This window comes from Nesoenas mayeri, assembly GCF_963082525.1.
Source record: "Nesoenas mayeri genome assembly, chromosome: 26".
Lineage (NCBI taxonomy): Eukaryota > Metazoa > Chordata > Aves > Columbiformes > Columbidae > Nesoenas > Nesoenas mayeri.
In genome coordinates this window covers 3739339-3756192 of record NC_137552.1, presented here as the reverse complement: position 1 = coordinate 3756192, position 16854 = coordinate 3739339, and the positions used below count along the sequence as shown (strand labels likewise).

Genomic DNA, 16854 nt, shown 5'->3' with positions numbered 1-16854 from the left:
CCCTGGGGGGGCTACGATTAAACAGCGTCCTGGCTTCTCCCCAAAATAAACTCCATTCAGAGCCCCTTCTCCAAGGTCCGGCAGCCCCGGGGGGGGCGCAGGGGGTGTCGATGGGTCATTTGTCCTCCTGCTCGCCGGCGCCGCACAGGTTGGGGTGCTCGGCCAGCGTCGCCCGCACCTTCTTCTTCTCCTTGAAGCGCCCCGAGTTGGACACCTTGACGTGTTTGCCCTTGGTGCTCTTGTCCACGATCTTCTCCAGGCGGGCGGCGTAGCCGGGGGGCCCCCCCTCGGCGGTGTCCGCGGCCGTGTCCGCGGCGCCGTGGCTGTCGGGGCTCTCGTACAGCACGGCGGGCACCGACCGGCGCTTCCGCAGGAACGTCAGCTTCCACCAGCCGTGGCTCTCGGCCATCGCCACCGCGCCCTGCAACCGCGACGGGGTCACCGACACGCTGAGGGGTCCCTTGGCCCCGCCAGTGCGGACGGACAAGGGGCACCGGGTGACAATCCAGTGGGGACCATTTGGGGGCTGTGGGGGGCACCCAGGATGGGAACACCCAGATCCCCGGGGGGGATGTTGGGCGCTGGTGAGCCCGGGGCAAAGGCTGCGGCACCGCCGGGAGGTGCCGGATCAGCCATGGGTAGCGGGGCAGGGAGGGCACCCAGTAACAACCAGGAACAGGAACTGGGAGGCAGGTGGGAGCCGGGAGGTGTTGGGGTCCCCACGGGGGGTCTCTGCTGCCCCCCAGGTCGGGGGTTTCTTCTGGTAGGGACATCAAGGGGACCCCGGTGATCCGGGAAAGGGATGGTGGCCCCGGAGTGGGGGTGGTGGCCTTGGGCATGGACAGGGACAGCGGGTCCTGAATGCACCCAGCAGTGACCATGGGGGGATCCCTCCCATCCCGACCCCCTCCCATCTCTGTGTCCCATGTCACTCAGCCCTGACGGTCCCCACAGACCCAGCTCCTCCCGGGTGGTGCCACCGGCGTCGCTTTCAGGTGCGAGACAAAGGGGACAGGGACACCAAGACTTGCGCCACCACCCTAGAGAAGGCGGCTGGGGGCCCCCTGCGCTGGTTTGCTGTGTCCCCCACCCTCACCGTGCCACCACCTGTCCCCTCCTTGTCCCAACGCCAGGTCACCAAACCGTGGCGGTGACACCAGGTCTCGCTCCCCACCACAGGACCCTGTACCTGTGGCCACCCAGCCTGGGGGTCCCGGGGTTTCCTGGGGGTCCAGGGGGTTCCTGGGGGTCTCGGGAGCTCCGGGGCAGGTGCCGCGTACCTGCGGCTGCCGTGGGCGCTCCCGTCAAGGTGAACCCGCGGCCAAACCCTCGGTGAGCAAACACGGGGCCGGGCCAGTGCTCGGTGAATATTCATGACGGGGGAACCCGGGGCTGAGCCCCAGCGCGGCGGGACCCGCGGGACCCGGTGTCACCGGCCGAGGTCACCGCCCTCCAGGGCAGGTCGTGGCACCGGCGGCTCCGGCGGGATCGGGGCGGCGGGAGCGGCTCCTGCACCGCGGGCACCCGCGGTCCCCACGCGGTCCCCACGCTGTCCGCACGCTGCCCCACGGCCGCCGGCCCCAGGGACGGGGTGATGCTGTGGGGGCCGGAGGAGGAGCCGCCACCTCGTCCCCACGCCAGGACGGTGCCCACGGGGACGCGCTGGCTCGGGGCTGGTGGCACCTGCGTGACCCCCCCGGGAGGTGACGGCCCCGGGGGGTGGAAGCGGCTGCCCCCCGCTCAGGGGGTACCCGGGGCGGCTGGTCCCCGCGGGTGGGTCCGCAGGGGATCCCAGTTCTCGATGGGACACCCGGGGTACCCCGGATAGGGATCGGAAGCCCCCCAGATCCGCTGCACTGCGCATGCGTGCGCGGCACCCCCTCCCGGTTCCCGCCCCTCAGCCCGTTCCCGCCCCTCAGCCCGTTCCGATTGGACGGCGGCGGCTCCTCCCCCTGCGTCCTTCCAGCCAATCGAAGCGCCGGCACGTGGCGCTGCCAGCACATCGCTCCTTTCTGATTCGCAAGAAGGCGGGATTCGTTGGACGGAGCGCGTTTTGATTGGGTGACTGGCGGTGGCTGTGCCCGGGGATTGGCTGAGGCGGGGCGGGGCGGTAGAAGGCGGAAGCGCAGCGGTGGCGGGCGGCATGCAGGTGGGGACGGGGCCCGGGCGGTGGGGTTGCGGGAGCCCCGACTCGGTCCCGCCGCTCCCGCCACGTCCCTGTCCCCGCAGGTCCCTCCCCAGGACATCCAGAACGTGCCCATCGACATTCAGACCGGCAAACTCCTGGGTACGGCCCCCCCGGCCCGGGCACCCCCGTGCAAGAGCCCCCCTGGGAATGGCGGGCGGAGGTGGCACCGTCACTCGTGTCCCTCTGCCCCGGGGGCTTTGTCACCTTTGTCACCTTTGTCACCTTTGTCACCGGCCCCAGCGCCACCCCACCGGGTGCCGTGGGGTGTTGTCACCAGCGGGGTGACCCCCCCAGTCCCCTCCAGCCCCCGTTTGTCCCTCTGTTCGGTGGGGACGGGGACCCCCAAGGGGGCCACCCCTGACCCCCCACTTTCCCTCCGTGTCCCCCCGTCAGACTGGCTGGTGGACAGGAGACACTGCAGCCTGCGATGGCAGAGCCGCGCGCAGGACATCCGCCGCAGGATCGACGCGGCCATGGGGGACATGCCGGAGCACCCAGAGATCAAGCAGCTGCTGGCGGGCGCCTGTGAGTGAGGGGGGGCCCGGAGAGCTGGGACACGGGCAGCTGGGGTCACACCGGGAGCCTGATCCCCAGGGTTTGGTTCTGAGAACCTCCCCAAGGGACATGGCGAATCGGTGGCACTGGGGTGAGCTGGTGGTACCGGTGACCCCCCCGGTGACACCCCAGTGGCCATATGTCCCCCTCCCTGCCGCAGACCTGCACTATTTCCACTGCCTGCGCATCGTGGAGATCCTCAAGGGCACTGAGGCCTCCAGCAAAAACCTCTTTGGACGTTACTCGTCCCAGCGCATGAAGGTGAGGATGGATGGGGTGGGGGTCCTGGGGGGGCGGCCGGAGTGTTCGCAGCCTCCCCACCCTCACTGTCCCCGTCCCCAGGACTGGCAGGAGATCGTGTCCCTCTACGAGAAGGAGAACACCTACCTGGGTGAGGCTGCAAGGAGCCCTGGAGGGGCCAGGGGGGGCGGCTTTCGGTCCCAAAATTGGGGTGAGGATGGGGCGGGCAGGGAGAGGGGCAGGATGTGCCACATCCCACCGGGGCGGGGACCCCGAGCTGGCTCTGCCCTGTGGCTGAAACAGCAGCCGAGGTGCCCAAGGCACCCCGAGGGTCTCGTGGGGGGTCTGGCTTGAGCTCTGAGCCCCCTCCCGCAGCCGAGCTCGCCAGCCTCCTGGTGCGCAGCATCAGCTACGAGATCCCGTCGCTGCGGAAGCGGATCCGCGGGTGCCAGCAGGCGCAGCGGGACTTCGCGCGCCGCGAGGAGGAGTGCCAGCTGCGGGCGGCCGAGCTGCGCGAGCGCTTCTCCGCCTCCTGCAAGCAGTACGGCATCGCCGTGAGTCCCAACAGGGGTGCAGCTGAGACCCTGTGTCCCCTCTGATGTCCCCACAGTGCCACATTACAGCGGGAGGGGCTGGGGGGGTGTAGGGTGACCCCACACGCCGCTGTCCCCATCCTGCCCACATCCAGCTCTGCGAGCTGTGCCGCCCCAGGGAGTGTTTAGCTGCCGGTGTCCCTGCCCTGACACATCCCTGCCGTGTCCTCAGGGTGACAACGTGCGCCAGGAGCTGCTGGCCCTGGTGAAGGACCTGCCGTCGCTGCTGTCGGAGATCGGGACGGGCGCCAGCGCGCTCGGCGAGGCCATCGAGCTGTACCAGGCCTGCGTGGAGTTTGTGTGTGAGAGGTGGGTGTGGGGGCGCGGGGATAGACCCCCAGGTCCCCGCTCCCCACGCACGGGGGTCCCCATGCTCTGCTGTCCCCTGCCAGCCCCTCGGAGCGGGTGGTGCCCCTGGTGCGGCACATCGGGGCCAGGGGCAACACGACCGTGTACGAGTGGCGGACGGGGCTGCAGCCGCTGCGCGTGGAGCGGCCGGAGCTGCAGGAGCAGCCGGAGCAGCCGAAGGACGATGTGGTACGGCTGGGGCTGGGGGGCCGTGCTGGGTGGGGTTTGGCTGCTTGTCCCTGGATTTTTGGGGGGATCCGTTGTCCTTCTTGCCACAGATCGACTGGGGGGACTTCACGCTGGAGCCCAGCGCCGGGGGCGATGGTGCCGCTGCTGACGGGGGAGCCCCCGGCGAGGAGATCGACTGGGGGATCACAGTGGAGCCCAGTCCCCAGGTGTGTGACTGTGTGGTCCCGGGGGCTGGGGACCAGGCTGGGGACATGGGGGTGTCCCGGCCCCCCCCATCTCACAGGGTGCCCTTTTTTTTCGCAGCAGGACGACACCATCGACTGGGGAGATGGGGAAAATGAGGAGGTGCAGATCACGGTGCTGGACGCCGGTACCGAGGGTGAGCGCGGCCGAGAGGGGACGGGGGGTCCCAGTGGGTGACAGGCTGCACCCACCTGCCTGTGCCACCCCCTCCCTGCCTGCAGTGGCCCCGGTCACCCCGACTGGGCACAAAGTACTTAAAAGGGGCTTATAAGAAAGATGGGGACAGACTTTTGAGCAGGGCTTGTTGTGACAGGACAAGGGGTGATGGTTAAGACTAAAGGAGGGAGATTCAGGCTGAATATAATGAAATTGTCCCTGAGGATGGTGAGAGCCTGGCCTGGGTACCCAGAGAGGTGGTGGCTGAACCATCCCTGAGACATCCCAGGCCAGGCTGGACAGGGTCTGAGCACCCTGAGCTGGTGACGATGTCCCTGCTCATGGCAGGGGGGGCAACGGGGGTGCTGGGAAGGTCCCAACCCAAACTATGCGGTGATTCTGTGAAGAGCCCATTGGGGACCCCCCGAAATGGCACCATGGGGTGATGCTGAGCCCCCTGAGCGGGAGGGGGTGGTTGGGGGGTACAACCAGACTGTCTGAGCCGTGCAGGTCCCCCCTGGCCCTGCTGACCCCCCAACTCATCCCCAGTGCCCGAGGGGGTCGCCTGCGGCTCGGACGCCCTGACGCTGCTGGAACACACCGAGACACGCAGCCAGTTCATCGACGAGCTCATGGAGGTGGGTCCAACACAGCAGCCGGGGCTGGAGCGGCTCTGCCGCCATCCCGCTGCCCCAGCGGCCGTTCCGGAGCGTCCCCTGCCCTGTCCCCGCAGCTGGAGCTGTTCCTATCCCAGCGCCTGGCGGAGATGGAGGAGGAGGCCGACGTGGTGGCCGTCAGCCAGTTCCAACTGGCCCCCCCTGCGCTGCAGGGCCAGACCAGCGCCCGTGTGGGCGCCCTCCTGGCCAGCACCCGGGCGCTGCTGGGCCGGCTCTGCGCCCGCAGCCTGCAGCACCTCTTCATCATCCTCGCCTCCCCCAGGTCCTCGCTCGGGGGGCGCAAAAATGGGGGGTCAGGGCTGGAGGGGAAGCGTGGGGCCCTATGGGGGGGTGTCCTGGGGTTGGGGGTGACACTAAGGTGACAATGGGGGTGACAGAGACCCCCTGCAGGTATGTGGAGCGGGTGAGCGAGGGGCTGCGGCAGCGGCTGCGGCAGGCGGAGCTGCTGCTGGCCAAGGGGGCGGCCATGGGGCAGAAGCGGCGCGAGGCCCTGGCCGAGCAGGGGACGCTGGAGCCGCAGCTCGACCAGCTGCTGGAGAAGACCAAGGAGCTGCAGAAGCTGGTAAGGGGGGGTTGGACCCCCCCCAGGGCCCCCCTTGGCCCCTCACACCCCCTGACTCCTAGCTTTGTTGTGCAGATCGAGGAGGACATCTCCAAGCGCTACGGTGGCCGGCCGGTGAACCTGATGGGGGTTTCTCTGTGAGCCCCCCCCCAGAACTGGCACCCACAGGGGGTCCTGCCCCCCATTTCCCCTCCCTATGTACAGCCCTGGGGTGCTGGTAGCGGTGCTGTGGCCTCGCTGGGGGGTGGATGGTGTTGAATAAAGGCAAAGTTCTACCCCCACTCGATCTCGCTGTTCTGTGCAGGGTTTGACTTCTGGGGGGGGGAGGTTAAGGAGCCCCAGAACCAGCTCTGTGCTGATCCCTGGGGGGCTGCAGGGTGACCCTGGGGACAAGGGACCCTTGTCCTTGGGGTGGCCCTCGCCGGGGGGGTCTCCCTGCTGGTAGACAGAGCCACCCCCCAGGGCCAAAAGCCCTTGTCGGCGTGGGGGGGGGGGATTGCAGTGGGGTGACGGGGGGGTGGGCGATTCGATTTTAATTTCATAGCAGAGCAGTTGATTCATGGCCGCTTGTCGCCGCCGGTGACGCCGGTAATGACTTTCCATCACCATGAAAAGTGGAGTGACACCGCTCATTATTCCTGCCGCTCGTTATCGCCGCGCTGGGGGGGCCCCCCCGTCCCCGCCGGACAGTGAGCGATGGTCCCCATTAATCACCCCCCCCCCGCACCGCCGCCCCCATCCATTCCCGTCAGCCGGGCCGTACTGGGCTGTACTGGGACATACTGGGCTGGGCGTGGCTGGAGCCCCCCCCCCGAATCTTTTGGGCGGGGCCCGCCACACCCACTGACGTCATGCATTGGCCACACCCTCTCCGACAGGCCATTGGTGTCTGTGCTTATTTTGTCCCACCCCCCTTTGACGTTCCACTCACTCATTGGTCGGGCCCGGCTGTGTTCCCCCCCCCCCCCCCCCGCCCCGGGGGGGTCTCGTCGCTGCGGGGCCGGGGGCGCAGTAGCGGGGTCTGTCCCCAGCGCGGGTGGCCGTGGGACATGGGGACCCCTGTCCCCAGTGGGTCTGAGGGGTCTTAGCCCCGTGGGGTCTGGCTGTGGGGCTGGGGGGGCTCTTGCCCCCTTGGGCCGGGGGGATCCCGTCTCCCGTGGGGGTGCGGTGGGGGGTCTGGCACCGGTTGTCTCCCGAGCAAGGCGCGGGACTCTGTGGGACCCCGTCCCTGTCCCCCCCGGCCCATGGGGCAGATCCCCGGGCCCATCGCGGGGGTGTTGCCCCCCGCGGTCCCTCCCGTTCCCCTCCCGCACGGTGCCAGCTGCGCTGGGCGACATGTGGCCACCACTGGGCCACCACCGCCACGGTGGTGACACGAGTGAAGGTCACAGAGAGACGCCCCGGCTTCGGGGAGCCCCTCATTACCCCACTAATGGTGATTAACGGGCTAATTAACCGGTGTCTGTAACCCGGGGATGGAGCTGGGAGCGGCGGAGGGGCCCCACCGGGGGCTAGTGGATGCTGGGGGGCCGGGGGCTCCCCATCCTGCAGCCGCCGGGTCACCAGCGCCATTGTCGCCACAGCGAGCGGCGAGGGAGCAGCCGGTGCGGGGGGGGGGCCCGGCCATAAACCGCCTTTATCCGCTGGAACTAACGCCCCCACGCCGTGGGGCCGCCCCCCGGCCCTGACCCCGGCCCCCCCGCGGGTCACGGCAGAGCCCGGAGCCCCCGCCGGGGGTCACGGCTGCCGGGGGGGGGCAGCGCCGCGGGGGCTTTGATGGGGAATTAAATGAGTCGGGGGGAGATGAGGAGGGCGGCGGTGCCTCCCCCGCCCCCCTCACCCGCTGGGATGTACCGGGGGGGGTCCCCCGCGTTCGGGGCTTCGTTAGGGTGGGAGCGCGGGACCGTTTTTAATGTCGCCTCGTGTGTCCCCCCCCCGCGTCCCATCGTGCGGGAAATACCGGGCGGCGCTGCCGGTCGCTGTTCCCGTTATCGGCGGTTTACCGGGACACAATGACAGAAAAATTAAACACCCCTTTTTGTCTGGGCGACTCAGTATCGGGGTTCGGGGTGGGGGGGGCGAAGGCAGCAGGTCCTTGCGTGGGTCTCCAGCCCCCCCGCCCATCCCTGCCTGCACCCCGGTGTCCCTGTCCGTTGGGATGGGGACGGGGAGGTCGTGGGGGGGGTGAGGGGACCGCAGGACTCAGGGGGACATGAGAACCTGCATTCCCAGGCACGGAGCGCCCCAAAATGCTGGGGCTCCCTGCGGGCCCCTGTCCGACTGTCCCCCCCACACTGGGTGACTGTCATCAGCTGATGGGCTGTGGAAGGGGGGGACTGTGGCTCCGGGGGGGCGCTCAGCACTGGGTTTTCTCCAGAAATCAGCAGACAAAGGGATGAGGCAGAGCTGGGGACAGGGACCCCCAGCCCCCCGGCTGTGTCATCCCCCCCCCCCCCCGGCTGCTGCTCCATCTCACCTGCCAGGGAGGAATTTAATTACCAATTAAGGGCCCTTCCATCTGTTTGCGGCCTGCCCCACCGCTCGCGCTCCCCTTTAATTACATCCCTGACAGCCATTTCACTCAATTAGCTGCCAGGCGCAGCAGAGCCGGCTCCGGCCGCACCAGCTGGGGGGCCAGTTCCCCCTCCCCGTGCTGTCCCCAACCATCCCCATGGCTGTCCCCTGTGCCAGCCAGCCCCGGTGCCCTTGGCTGCCCCGTGCACCCCCCTGTCCATCCATCCATCCATCCATCCATCCCTGCATCCCTTCATCCGTCCCCGCCGTCCCTCTGTCCCTCCATCCCTTTGTCCCTCCCTCCATCCCTGCATCCTTTCCTGCATCCCTCTCTCCCCTCTCCCAGTCCTCTCTCAGCCAATTTTTAGGGAGCAGAAGCCGTCTCCAATGTCTCCAGGGGTTGGGCAGGGCAGAGGGGCTGGGGCTGGTACCTCCTGCCCCCTCTCCCGCCCGCCCCCCCCGGCTCTGCCTGCACTTTCCTGCAGGCAGACGCTGCAGCTGCTTAACGGGCTCTAAATCTCGTTAAAACAAAACGTAACGGGGCGACAGATGCCCCCGCGCACCCGGGGACGAATGTGTCACCAGGGGCTGGGGGTGACAGCTTCGTGCAGGGGGAGCGCCGGCCTGCGGCCCCCCCCGAGCCACCTGGGGGGGTCTGGGTGCTTGGGGGCTCCTCCAGAGCCAGGGCAGGGGGTGAAAATAGAGAAGAGTCGAGGGGAAAATCCTCAAGGTTTAGTTTTGGGGAGCAGACCAGGCGCTGAGTGTGCAGCCACCCCCCCGTCCAGCAACACCCCCGGGGGTGATGAGCTGGGGGGCTCAGCCGGGGGGGTTTTGGGGGACGGGGGCTCATTGTGTGGCCAGAGGGAGGGGGCTGCCCCCCATGCCAGGGCGTGCAGTCCCCGCACGATCTCTGGGGCTGCCCATGCCCCCCCAACCCCAGAGAAGGGGGCTCCCCGGCTCTGTGTCCCTCCCGCTGAGGATGCTGAGGATGCTGCGGTGCCGCGGCCGCCCCGGCCGGGCCATCCATCACCGCGACAGCCCGGGGACAGGCGAGGGGCCCCTCCCTGGGCACCCCAGCCCCTGCGGCCCCCCCGCCCCGGGGGCTTTTTTTCCTTCCTCGTTCCCTTTCTCTCCCCCGGCCGGGAGACAAAACCCGGTGACAAGATGGAGCCCGGACCATCAATCAAGGCGGCCGCTGGAACCACCTCTTCCCCCCCCGCTAATGAATCCCCCTCCCCGCCCGGTGCCGCCGCACCCGGCACGGCTGTCACTCCCCGGCATGGCTGTTACCCCCCGGCACGGCTGTCACCCCCCGCCGGTACCCTGCACCCCAGACACCCCCATGGACTCGGGGTCCCAGCCAGGGTGGGGATGGAGCGAAGGGGATGGGCTGACCTGAGTGCAGGGTGACACGGGATTGGGGGTGACATGGTTTGGGGGTGACATGTTTTGGGGGTGCTCTGGACCCAGTCCCGCAGGGATTTGGGGCGCGGGGGCAGGGAACAGCTGCACATTTTGGGGTCTCCCGGCACTGGGGTGAGGGTGAGTTTGGGGGTGACGTGGCTATGGGGGGGTTGTGTGGGGCTGGCAGAGCTTTGGGGTGCTGGGGTCCGGCCAGCAGGGACAGGGGGCTGGTGGCCCCCAGCCCTGTCTTCCCCCTGGTCCGGTTGGTCCCCATGTGCTCTGTCCCCCTCACTCCCCCTGAGTGACAGCTCAGGGCCCCCCACCCCTGTGGTCCCCAGGGACCAAAGCCCCTTTGTCCCAGGGCCCATCGCCTGTCGTGGCACCTTTGTCCCCGTGTCACTTGGGGGGCACCAGCTGTCATGGCCGGGGGCTGCGGGGCCTTCGCGCTCCTCCTCCTCCTCCTCTTTGTTCTCTGCTCCTGCACTGGGGCTGCCCGGGGTGTGTGGGGAGACACCCGGGGTTCCCACCCCAAGGGGCAGCTGGGGACACACAGCCCCCCAGCCCGGCCACCCGTGGGGAGCAGATGGGGGCCTGGGTGGGTTTTGGGGTGAGTTTCGTGCCCAGGCCCTTCTGACCCTGTCTGGGGTGCCCAAGCTCTGGGCACCTCTGGTTTGGGGGGGTTGGTCCCTAGGGCTGGGGGTCCCTGCACCCCCTGCCCCACCAGCCGCACTTCTGGACGGAGGGGGGTCCCCACCGAGCGCTGCCCTTTGTGGCCCATTGTTGGGGGGCAGATCCAGGACGGGGGACAGCTGGGACTGTCCCCTCCTTGAGGACATGGGGACACAAGCCCCCTCTCAGCCCAGGGGAGCGAAGGGGCTTTGGGGACTGGGTGGGCGGCTGGCGGGGGGGGAACAGAAAGTTGCTGGGGGGGTCCCGGCTGCAGGGACATCTGCACGGCCCCCCCGGGGGACGCAGGCGGCTCTGCCAGCTGCTCCCCCTGCCCGCCGCTCCGGGGGGGTCCCGGGCCGGGCCGAGACCATCCATCAATGTCTGCCCGGGGCGCCGCCCCCCCGGAGCCCCCCAGGGACGCCCCTGCAGCTGAGCTGGGCAGGGAGGGGTCCCGGGGGGGCGGGACGTGTGGGAAAGACTTTGAGGTGTCACTCGTGTTTTGGGGGGGGACATGCACCTTTGGGGTCCAGGTTGCTGCAGGGTGCGGGAAAGGCGGGGAGGGGGTTTGCGGGGCAGCCAGGAGGGGTGGGGAAAAAGGGGCGCATTGAGGGTGGTCCCGGGTTGAGCTGTCCTGGGGGGGCCCAGGGTGGTGGGAAGTATGGGTGGGGTCTCAAGAGGGGGTGGGGGCTCGGGGGGGTGAGTGTCCCACAACAGGGGCGCCCCGAGAATGGGGGGTTCCCAGCGGGGAGGAGCCTCTGTGATGGGCGAGCTCGCTAGAACTGGGGGAGTCCCCAAGAGGAGGAGCCCCAGGATTTCGGGGATCTCTGGGAGGGTTCAGGGGGGCGGATCCAGGGCTGTCCCGGAGTGGAGGGTCCCGGGGAGGGGGGTTCTGGGCTGAGGGGGGGTTGACACAGGGCGGGGGCTCCCGGTGCGGGGGTCCCAATCGCTCCCACTCGAGCGCCAGCAGGTGGCGCTGCAGGATCGCGAATGCGCAGTCCGGGAGGGGGCGTGGCATCCGGGAGAGGGCGTGGCATACCGGAGGGGCGGGGCCAAGACGGCCAGGGAGTGACCATGTATGGTATAAGGGGCGTGGCCATCGTGGGAGGCGGGCCCCGCTAGGGAGCGTCGCGCAAGAGCCGCTCTGCGGCCGCGGCGTCAGGGAGCGTCGCGCAAGAGGCGGCGGCGGTCCCGGGCTGGGGTGGGGGAACCCCGGGCTGGGGACGGTCTGTAGGGTGGGGGGGTCCATAGGCTGGTGCAGCGTGACCGTGGCAGGGCAGACCGTGCCCACCTGTGGGTGCAAGCACCACCACTGTCCCACCCACGGGCACCCACTCGTGGGTGGTGTTTGGGTGCCCAGCTGCAGTCACCCGAGACCAAGAAGAGGGTGGGGGCTCCTCTCCGCTTCGCCCAGACCCGCACCCCAGCTGTGGGGTTCTGCAGCTTCCCACCAGCCCCAGAACACCCTGTGCCTGTCCTCACTGATCTGCGCTGTCTGCAAATGATGAAACTGTAGAGGGCGGGGATTAACAGAAAAACCCATAAATATCACTCTGCCTCCAAGGAACACGCACCCAAGAGCCCCCAGAGCCTGGTGGGTGAAGTGCCCACGGGGACCCCCCTACCCTGGCACAGTGGACAGAAACTCAACACCGAAACAGGGAGGAAAACTTTATTTGTGGCTGGTTCTGTCGGGGAGAGAGCAAGAACTGTGAACCTTCTCCTTTGCTAGTGCTTAATTTTGGCACGGGGGGGTTGCACCTCCTTGGTGCTGCCTATTTGCGGCCACCAGCGTCCCCCGTGTCCCTGCGCTCTGAGCTGCCTGCCAGGTAGTCGAAGAGGACGAAGCCGTACGGTGCTGGCTCTGGGATCTGGTGAGGGAGAGAGGCAGAGGAGGTGGGAGAGGCAGAGGAAGGTGAGGAAGGTCGTGGGACGGGGTGGCCGCACTCACCTGCAGGCTCAGCCGCTGGATCACTTGCTGGGGGTCGCTCTCCAGGATCACCCTGCGGAGCAGCGCGGTGCTGGCACCAACCCAGTAGGTTCCCCCCAGGCACAGCTCCCGCCTCATCCTGGCTGCACCCCCCTGGGCATCGCTGCCCTGTGCCTCAGTTTCCCTCCCTATGCATTGCCCTGGGATGAAGGCTTGAGGAAGAGCTGCTGCAATGTTGGCAGACCGGAGTGCCCGGCTCCTCCTCGGCACCCAGAAACAGTGCCTGACCCTCCCCAGCACCCCGGGGGAAAACGCGACACCCTGTCCCTGCAATGCTGTGTGCTGCTTCCCGCCCCCCACCAAGCAGGAGCTCACCCCCTGTCCACGATCTCGTCCACCACCAGGAATGTCCTCTCCATGTTGTCCAGCAGCCAGCGCTTCTCCACCTCCTTCCTACAGGTAGGACGTCACCACACCTGGTCACAGTCATGGGCTGGGGTCCTGTGCAAGGTGCTGGGACCCAGACCCCCATATCCCAAAGCAGCACCGGCCCTGTCCCACGCGGGGTGCTTGGGGACAGGGGTCTCACGCGATCTCCCTGTGCCCTGCCTCAGTTTCCCCACCCGAAGCAGGTGGGTTTGGGGCTGGACTCACCGCAGGAGGTGGCTGAGGGTGTCAAGGAGACAGGTGAGCACGGCCAGGAGCATCAGCTGCGGGAGAACGGGGTGTCCGTGGGGGTGTCCATGGGGGTGTCAGTGGGAGTGTCCATGGGGGTGTCCATTGCGGTGTCCATGGGGGTGTCAGTGGGGGTATCAGTGGGGCTGCCCCCCACACCTACCTCATTCTCCTGGCAGCCCCCCACCACATAGAAGAAGAGGTCAACGCTGCTCCTGTAGACAACTGTGAGTCCTTCCAGGCAGGCGATCTCACCTGACAGGTGACATAGGGACTCGGGATTGTGCCAGAGGGGACACTGCTCCAAGCCTGGTGCCCCCACAGCATTAAATTCCTGAGCGGGACCCCCCACTCACCCCCCGCCCGCTGGCTCTGGCTGAAGATGCTCCTCTCGAAGGCCGCCTGCTCCTTGGCTGTGGGGAAGGTCTCATCGTAATACTGGGGGGATATGGGGGTCAGCACTGGCAGCACAACCCCAGCGTGGGGCGGGGGGTGTTGGGGTCCCCAAAAACCCCCACTGGGACCCCCCAAGGTCAGCACCAGGACCCCCCTGAGATCCCGCAGCTTAGCGGGGGGAGATGCCTGAGCTGGGGTGCGCCCTGGGCAGTGTGCCCTGGGGAAACTGAGGCAGGGGGCCGGGCTGCACCTTGGCCAGGAGGCGCTGGCCGCGGCTGTCCAGGATGAGCAGCGCCTTCACCGTGAACAGCGACGGCTCCTGGGGAGAGGGCCGGGGGCTCAGCCCTGCGGCAGGGGCCAGAGCCCCCCCCCCCCACCCTGGGATCCCCTGCATTCCCTCCCTTGGGGTCCCCTCAAGTCCAGGTTTTGGGGACACTCTTTGCTCCCCCACCCCCTTTGCTCCCTGTCCCCCCCGTTTCTCCCTGTTCCCCCAAAATTTCCTCATTTCCCCTCTTCTTCCCATTCCTCCCCCTGTCCCCCCCCGTTCCTCCCACCCTTGTCTCCCAGCTCCCTCAGTCTCACCCTGTTCCCCCCACTCTGTCCCACTCCCACCACCAGCCCCTTCCCCCCACTGCCCCCCCCCGGCTCCCCGACATTTATCCCCATCACCCCCCGGTCTCCCCGTCCCTCCCGTTTTCCCCCGTGTTTTTCCCGTGATTTCCCCCCTCCCGTTTTTTCTCCCCCGCGTTTCCCCCCCTCATGTTTTTCCCCAATTTCTCCTCCCCGTTTATTTCCCCCCCCGTCCCGCCGCGGCCGCACGAAGTTCCCGGTGGGGCCGGGGACCCCCGTCCCCGCCCCGGTCCCCGTCCCGGCCGCACCGGCCCCCGCGGGCTCCATGGCTCCCCGGCCCCCCCGCGCTGCCGTGCCCGCCCCCCCCGCCCGCTCCGCCCCGGCCCCGAACCCCCCCGGGCTCCGGCCCCACCGGGACCGGCAGGAGAAGGAACGGGGGGGGGGTCCGCGGGTGGGGTCCCACACCCGTGTGCTGCTGTGGGGAGTGGGGGGACACGCGTGGCCGTGGGGGCTGTTCTCCCCAATGCCCCCCCCCCAACACCCAGGCACCTCGTTTGGGAAAGCACTGACCCGGGAGGGGAATGGAGGCTGGGACCCTCGTGCACCCCCAAATTATGGGGTTCAGGGGGAGCCCCTGGCGGGGAGGAACACTCAGCAGTGGGGTGTGGGGGGGGACACCCAACCTTTGCTGCCTTTAATTTGGGGTCACTCCCCCCCGGGTGACCAGGGGAGGTGAAGGGGGGTCCTGCCAAGCTGTGGGTTCTGCCGGGGGGTCGGTACGGAAAGCCCCGAAAGGCTTTTGCCTGCCCTCGCAGGGTGCAGCGCCGGGGCCGCCTGCCAGCGCTGCAAATAGCCCCGCGGTGTCGGGGACACACTAAAAATAACCCCCCTGGGGCAGCCCGGCTCGGGTTGCTGGCGGGTGGCTGCCCACGGCCCCACGGAGCGTGGTGAGAGGCTTTTAGGACGCTCCCGTTCGCCCGTTTTCCCCGTGGGGTGCAGGGGGGGGAAAGGGGGAGACGGTGCTTGAATAGCACCCGAATAACGCCGCACCCCCAAATTCACAGAGGGGGACCCTCTGTGGCAACGGGGCCGTGCCCGTGGGCTCGCCGGGGCCGCCGCCGTTTCCTCGGCAAACTGCGGGTTGCGGCACGCCATGGGCTGGGGCCGCACCCCGCGTTTCGTGGGTGTCTCGTGGTTTGTTTTCCAGATGAGCGAGATGGAGCCGCCGGGGCAGAGCGAGCCCGTGACCCAAAATCGCTGGGGTCTGGGTGCTGCCAGGCTCCCCCGGCCATGCCGGGGTGCTCTGGGGCCTCCCACTCGCAGCCTCGGGGCTCTCCGGGTTTGGGGGGACGCGCAGCGTGTCCCCCATCCCTTGGCTGCGCAGAGAGCTTGGTCCTTGCCGTGAAAATAAATAGGGGGTGCTCTGCTCCTCCTGCGGCGCTGGGCAGACACCCCGCCGGGAAACCTCACCCGCTGCGAGGTGTGGGAGCCCACGCTCGTTTCCCACCTCTTTTTTTTCTTTCCAGATGAACTATTGTCTCTGGCATCCTGTTTATCCCGGCGAGTTTCTAGGGCAGGGAAGAAGGTGTCTGGTTTTGGCAGCTGCGGCGCGGCAGGAATCGCAGGCAGGGCTGGTGCTGCCCGCACTCGCAGCTGCCGGGCCCCTCGCCCCGCGGGCACCAGCGCTGATTTGGGCAGGAAGCCCGTGCCGATCGCCGGGGAAGGGAAAAACAACCTGCTCAGGTCCTCGGGCACGCGGGGAGGTGTTTGGGCTGAGCTGCAGCGTTGATGTCCCCTCTGCCAGCTGGTTTCTCTCTCAAAAGGCATCGAAGGTCGAGAACGCGGTTGCTCGGCCATTCAGCTGGAAGAGACCCTGAGGATCATGGAGTCCAACCATTATCTAACCCACCTCCAGCACTAACCCGTGCCCCCGAGAACCTCGTCTAAACACCTTTAAACCCCTCCAGGGATGGTGACTCCAGCACTGCCCTGGGCAGCCTGTTCCAATGCCCCACAGCCCTTTGGGGAAGAAATTGTTCCTAAATCCAACCTCAACCCCCCATGGCGCAACTTGAGGCCGTTTCCTCTGCTCCTGGCGCTTGTTCCTGGGGAGCAGAACAACAACCCCCCTCCATGCTCCAACCTCCTTTCAGGTCAAACTCAAACGTGCCCATGGGACCCCCTATGACAAGCAGTGGCGCTCGTGGGGCGACTGGGCTGGCGGGTGGCCCGTGGGCAGCTCAGTGCGGCGGGACCCCCGTCCCGCTCCCAGCGCCCCCGCCGGGTCTCCCCGCGGCTCCGGCGGCGCGGGGCTGGGGGTCCCTTTGTGCCGCAGCCACCGGCGCCTCCGGCAGCTTCGCCAGCCCAGCCCCGGGGTGTGGCGAGCGCGGCCGTGCCGACCGGGCGGCGCGGAATTAAAGACTGTGAATTAACGCAGGGCTGGAGCGATGGAGGAGGGAAAGCGCAGGGCGAGCCTGACTCATGGGGGACCGGGGCGAAGCTCCGGCTTTGCTCAGCCCTTCCGGCTGCAGGTGGCTGCGGCGGCGCCCCGTGTGTGTATGGGACGGGGACGTGCGAGGGCGGCGGGCAGTGCCTTGGGGGACTGGGGTCTGTGGGGCGATGGAGGCTCCGCCATGGCGGCCCAGCCTCGCCCTGCGCTGGGCATGGGGCACCCGCTGCCATGGCAACAGCCCCGGGGCGGTGTCCCGGCGCTGCGGGGATTGGTGCGCGCCGCTGCCAGTCAAGCGCCCAGACGGACGGCTGGCTCCTGGGCGTCGTCTCATTGGGAGCTGCCGCTGTCGCTCGGCGGGGATCTCGCGTTCCATTGGGCTGACGCCTTGTCACTCAATCTCTGAGGGGGGCGGGGCGCGTTGAATGGATTCTCCTCTCTGATTGGCCCAGCGCGCCACCGCCGGGCCAAGCACGAGGTCCAGCGGCGCTGCCCGCGC

The 16854-nt window shown here is 68.3% G+C and overlaps 3 protein-coding genes across 3 annotated transcripts; 1 reads left to right on the top strand and 2 right to left on the bottom strand.

Annotated features, from left to right (window-relative positions):
* Positions 1 to 115: 115 nt before the first annotated feature.
* Positions 116 to 409, bottom strand: PRR15L (proline rich 15 like; the record flags this gene model as incomplete). The annotated part of the gene is made up of 1 exon (XM_080360037.1): positions 116 to 409. One exon carries the CDS (start codon positions 407 to 409, stop codon positions 116 to 118), a length of 294 nt encoding a protein of 97 aa, XP_080216163.1.
* Positions 410 to 2112: 1703 nt separating this feature from the next.
* On the top strand, positions 2113 to 5934 carry CDK5RAP3 (CDK5 regulatory subunit associated protein 3). Its single transcript, XM_080359783.1, has 14 exons — positions 2113 to 2149; positions 2230 to 2287; positions 2582 to 2713; positions 2904 to 3004; positions 3086 to 3134; positions 3359 to 3537; positions 3749 to 3885; positions 3969 to 4113; positions 4203 to 4319; positions 4420 to 4492; positions 5062 to 5150; positions 5246 to 5451; positions 5580 to 5751; positions 5827 to 5934. The coding sequence occupies exons 1-14, from the start codon at positions 2144 to 2146 to the stop codon at positions 5890 to 5892; spliced, it is 1530 nt and encodes a 509-aa protein (XP_080215909.1). The 5' UTR covers positions 2113 to 2143; the 3' UTR covers positions 5893 to 5934.
* A 6176-nt stretch (positions 5935 to 12110) lies between these two features.
* COPZ2 (COPI coat complex subunit zeta 2) lies at positions 12111 to 15763 on the bottom strand (the record flags this gene model as incomplete). Its single annotated transcript, XM_080359731.1, has 8 exons — positions 12111 to 12206; positions 12287 to 12338; positions 12641 to 12718; positions 12920 to 12975; positions 13104 to 13195; positions 13297 to 13378; positions 13587 to 13655; positions 15377 to 15763. The coding sequence occupies 8 exons, from the start codon at positions 15761 to 15763 to the stop codon at positions 12111 to 12113; spliced, it is 912 nt and encodes a 303-aa protein (XP_080215857.1).
* Between the last annotated feature and the right edge of the window lie 1091 nt (positions 15764 to 16854).